This window comes from Clinocottus analis, unplaced genomic scaffold (genome assembly GCF_023055335.1).
Source record: "Clinocottus analis isolate CAN_PGR_092001 unplaced genomic scaffold, fCliAna1.0.p SCAF_2, whole genome shotgun sequence".
NCBI classification, from domain to species: Eukaryota; Metazoa; Chordata; class Actinopteri; order Perciformes; family Cottidae; genus Clinocottus; species Clinocottus analis.
In genome coordinates this window covers 13,784,898-13,789,122 of record NW_027175931.1, presented here as the reverse complement: position 1 = coordinate 13,789,122, position 4,225 = coordinate 13,784,898, and the positions used below count along the sequence as shown (strand labels likewise).

The window sequence follows — 4,225 nt, the reverse complement described above, 5'->3', positions numbered from 1 at the left end:
TACTCCTACCTCAGCTTGACGGACAGTTCCCACTCAATACCTGGAGGGGCCTCGTACGACATTTCTCCTCTCTCCTCTCCAGAGAAAGAACCTGGTGGTGAGTAGAACTGGACAATGACAAACGCAGTGGGTCTGCATAGGCCATCAACGTTTGTAGTGCCTTTGTAAGGGACAGCAGAGTTTTTTTCTTCTTCAGTGGGTTTGTATGAATTAATTATCCATAGTCTGCTTATTTTTAGAGAAACAGACAAGGGTAAATTTTTAAACTTCATCCAAACTAACCCTTTTAAAACACAGACGCCCAAAGTCTCACACAAATTAACGGGAGAACCACAGCTCCACCGTTCCCCAAGATACAATGATTGTTTTTGTCAAAGGAGTCTCTTGGCTTTGAAAAGAGTGAAGGCAAGACCTTCAGTTCTTTGTCAGAGGGGGCTGTCGGATGGCAAGGCAAAAAGGTGGAAATATTCAATACATTACAAAGACTAATTTAACTTTATACGGTGTGCCTTTTTGTAAATTGGTCAAAATAATTTTTTCATACAGCTTTTAGTCAATGTACACTTGTCTACTTTTATCTAAAGTGTGACGAGAGATTTGTGCATTATATATGAGGCAACAATAGAAAGGAGAAAGGCACACAATTCTCAGGCGGTGGATGAAAAAAAACTGTCAAGCAAAGAAACCTTGTTTCTATTGAGGGATTTTGCACTTGAGAACTGTACGTCTCCTCAGTGACGACAGGGAGGATACAAACCGTTTGATTAAATGTTGAATTTGTTTCGGGTATTCTACCTTTTGGCCGTTGCACAATTTCTAACTGCTGCTTTGACAATGTGTTGCAGGCGATGCTTTCCACTCCTCCTCTGATTTTGACCTGGCTGACGATGGAGGTAAGACAGTAGTTTTAGACAGTTTTTTTTCAGTTATAGCAGCAGCAGCAGCAGCAGCAGCATTGAATCAAATTAACCCCGAAATAACTTGCAAAATGACTCTTTGTCCAATAGGATGACTTTATTTTGTATTCTTCTGTAGTTTCTGGTGAAAAAGTGAAAACAAATTCACATATTTGTTTTGATCAAGTTGCAAGTGACTGTAAAATGTATACATTTTTTTTGTCCCTCTGTGATCTTCTAGATGGCACCATGGAGTTGGAAAACGACGACTCAATGTTCTCCTCCTACCCTTCCTCTCTCCCCCCACCCTTATCAACCTCTCTGGACCCGCTGCCCGACAACGCCCTGCTGAGGATGAAACCAGTCCACACCTACTCCCGGAACCACACCTCCCCCAGACCCTCCTCCTCTGTGGCCTCGGTTTTGCCTGAGTTGGACGCCGCCTCGTCCTCGGCGGCTCCTCCCCCATCGCAGTCACCACCAATTTCCAACATGACCGCCTCCTCCCTCCGTGCTCCTTCCTCCTCCTCCTCCTCCTCCTCCACATCTGTCGCAGCCAGTACCTACGCCCTTCGCCCTGCGCCCCCGTCGTCCTCCATTCCACCGCCTCCCGGTGCTCCTGCTCTCACCTCCACTGTATCTTCCTCCTCTGCCGCTTCCACTGCGACCTCCTCTTCCAACTCTCATGAACCTTGTCCCTCCTCCACGGGCCTCCCGCCTAAGCGTCCCTCCACCTCAGGCTTCAGCCTGTCTGACCCCCTCCCGGCCGGGGCGTCCTCCCGCAAGGCCCACGACCACGTGGCACAGATGGCCTCTCAGGGCCTGCAGCAGCAGCGGGCCAGCAGGATGCTCCTGACTTCGGTGTCCCAGTCCCTGGAGATACTGGCTCAGTCTGTCCAGCTGCTGGTGGAAAGCCAGCAAGAGTTTGTGCAGGAGTCTTTGCTGCTGCAGAGGGAGACGGTGGACATTCTCAGGGATTTCTCCAGCACGGCCCTGACCATGCTGAGAGACAAATCCAACAGTGGGCCTCTGGCGACGCATCACCATCATCCCACAGCGAACTTCTGAAAAATGAAGATAGACAACGTTGTAGACTTTTATATTAAACAAGGGCAGGCGACCATAAGCCAAGCAGATTCCACACGGCGTCCTTGTGATTTGAAACATCCATGCTGAAAGAGATGGCTGTTTTGACGTCACAAGTCACTTAGGCTGCGGGACAAACGTTCCCTCCTTAAAACGGGACAATAAATGGAGGCACAAACATGTCGAGTTGTAGGACATGATCTCACAGGCTGCTTGTTTATGTGCCTGAATTATTTGTTTCCTCTCCTGTTTGTTTGGTGCGAGCCCGTGTGTTTTCTACACTGTAACTAGCATTTTAAAGGAGGTGTTTTAAACTGCTGAAATCTAACACAAGCGGAGATCGACTAAGTGGACTTCAACCTGTTAAGTGCCCTGGGTCACCTGGTTGAACCGGCTCACTGAAAGAGGAAATTAACAAACTAACCATAACATTTGACTGTTGGAATCTCAAATGGAGAAACACCGGGTTTGGTGTTTGGCGGCTGGAGCTGTTGAGACGGAGGAGAAAGTTGACGTTGTCTTCATCACAACTACATCCTGTATGTGGTTGTGATAAGAACAACATGAACATGTAACAACCACTTTGACAAATTTATAATAAACCATTTTCACACAATTGTTTTGTGAAATTGTACAGCTGTTAACAGCTTTCACATTGGCCTAAATGTGCTGGTGAGGAATACAAGTCTATCATGCAGTGAAGGATGGAAAGCATGTTTCAATTGTTTGGTGTTTCAAATTATTAATGGAAATTTCAAGATGGGACTTTACTACCAACCAAATGTATTGAGATGTTTTTGCCATTGCTAGTCACATGCCATGCTCCGTCTGGGTGAAATGGTGTCGGGTTCAGGACTGTGGGGTCCGACGATTTCCGGCAGGGGTCAGCTCGAGCTTATTCTATCGTGAGCATGTTAATTAAGTAACGTAGACTTCCTGTAGAATAAGCTCAAGCTCACTCCTAAAACTAGTGCTTGCCAGGATGTCGGGTTCAGTGTCTAAAGTTCTATACAAAATAGCAGTTTATAAAAGATACTGGTGTTACGTAGGCACACCTATGCATTTTGTGTCAGTTTTTTCCTCCTTTTTATTAACACCAATAAACAACCATAACATTCAGATTGAGAGAGTGTCTGAAAATAAACGTGTTGGTATTTTGGAAGTTCTGCTGCCCACACGATGGACATGAAGACGACGGGCTTTTTTTTTTCTTTATTTAAACCGGTAAAAAAAATTGAGAACCAATTCTCATTTACGATGATGGCCTGGCCAAGAGGCAGTAGCACAGTCCACACAAGTAACTCAAACAACACAGCCGATAATAAGGAATTGCAGTAGTCCAGTCTAGAAGTAAACAGTTCATTTTTCAGCATTGCTTTGAGACAAGATGTGCCTGAGTTTAACATCAGGACGTTGCAGGTCATCCAGGTGGCGCAACGGCCGTAGAGTCGACCTGCAACACCGACTTTCACCGATATCGCCCTCCAGGAATTCTCCATCTGCGTGTCCTTATAATCCATCAGACGGGTTATGTAAATGCTCATATTTGCGGACCTCTTCAGCTAAACGTTCTTCAACAAGATCCATTGTTTATGTTTCTGCTATGGCTTTTAAAAACAGCGGTATTATGCTATGAAACCGGAAACGCAAGACTCAGAAAGGATGTGGTTAGCAGACCAATCACAGCCTTGCTGGCTTGCGTTGCTTTGACGAATAGTCAGAAATTTTGGGTGACACACGCAAGCACGCAAAATGGCCAATTTGACCACTCAAGGTCGGCCATGCGTGTCTTGCGTGCTTGCGTCTCTGCGTAAAACCAGAGTATAAATCAGCCTTAAGCGATCAAAGTCCCCTCCAATTCAACCTGAACTAATCGTGATACAATGTTTTAATAAAACACATGTAGCCCCTAATAAAAGAAAACTACTTTGCAAAAACAAAAAGACAAAAACGCGTAAAGCCTGATTTAAGCTAAACCTACGCAAGCCGTTCGCAGCCCGCAAGACTGATTGGTCTGCTAACCACATCCTTTCTGAGTCTCGCATTTTCGGTTTCATAGCATAATACCGCTGTTTTCAAAAGCCATAGCAGAAACACGAATAATGGATCCTGTTAAAGAACGTTTGGCTGAAGAGGTCCACAAATATGAGCATTTATATAACCCGTGTGATGGAGTATAAGGACACCCAGATGGCGGTAAATTCCTGGAAGGAGATATCGGTGGACGTCGGTGTGCTGGTCGA

The 4,225-nt window shown here is 45.6% G+C and overlaps 1 protein-coding gene across 1 annotated transcript in view; it reads left to right on the top strand.

Moving 5' to 3' along the window:
• Positions 1-3,144, top strand: part of zgc:113149 (uncharacterized protein LOC541363 homolog) — a 10,533-nt gene extending 7,389 nt beyond the window's left edge. The window contains exons 5-7 of the mRNA XM_068585114.1: positions 1-97; positions 846-893; positions 1,138-3,144. The exon at positions 1-97 is cut by the window's left edge and continues 77 nt beyond it. Of these exons, the coding sequence (XP_068441215.1) occupies positions 1-97; positions 846-893; positions 1,138-1,964 (972 nt within the window). The 3' untranslated portion in view covers positions 1,965-3,144. The remainder of the gene's footprint in view (positions 98-845; positions 894-1,137) is intronic.
• The last annotated feature ends 1,081 nt before the right edge of the window (positions 3,145-4,225 follow it).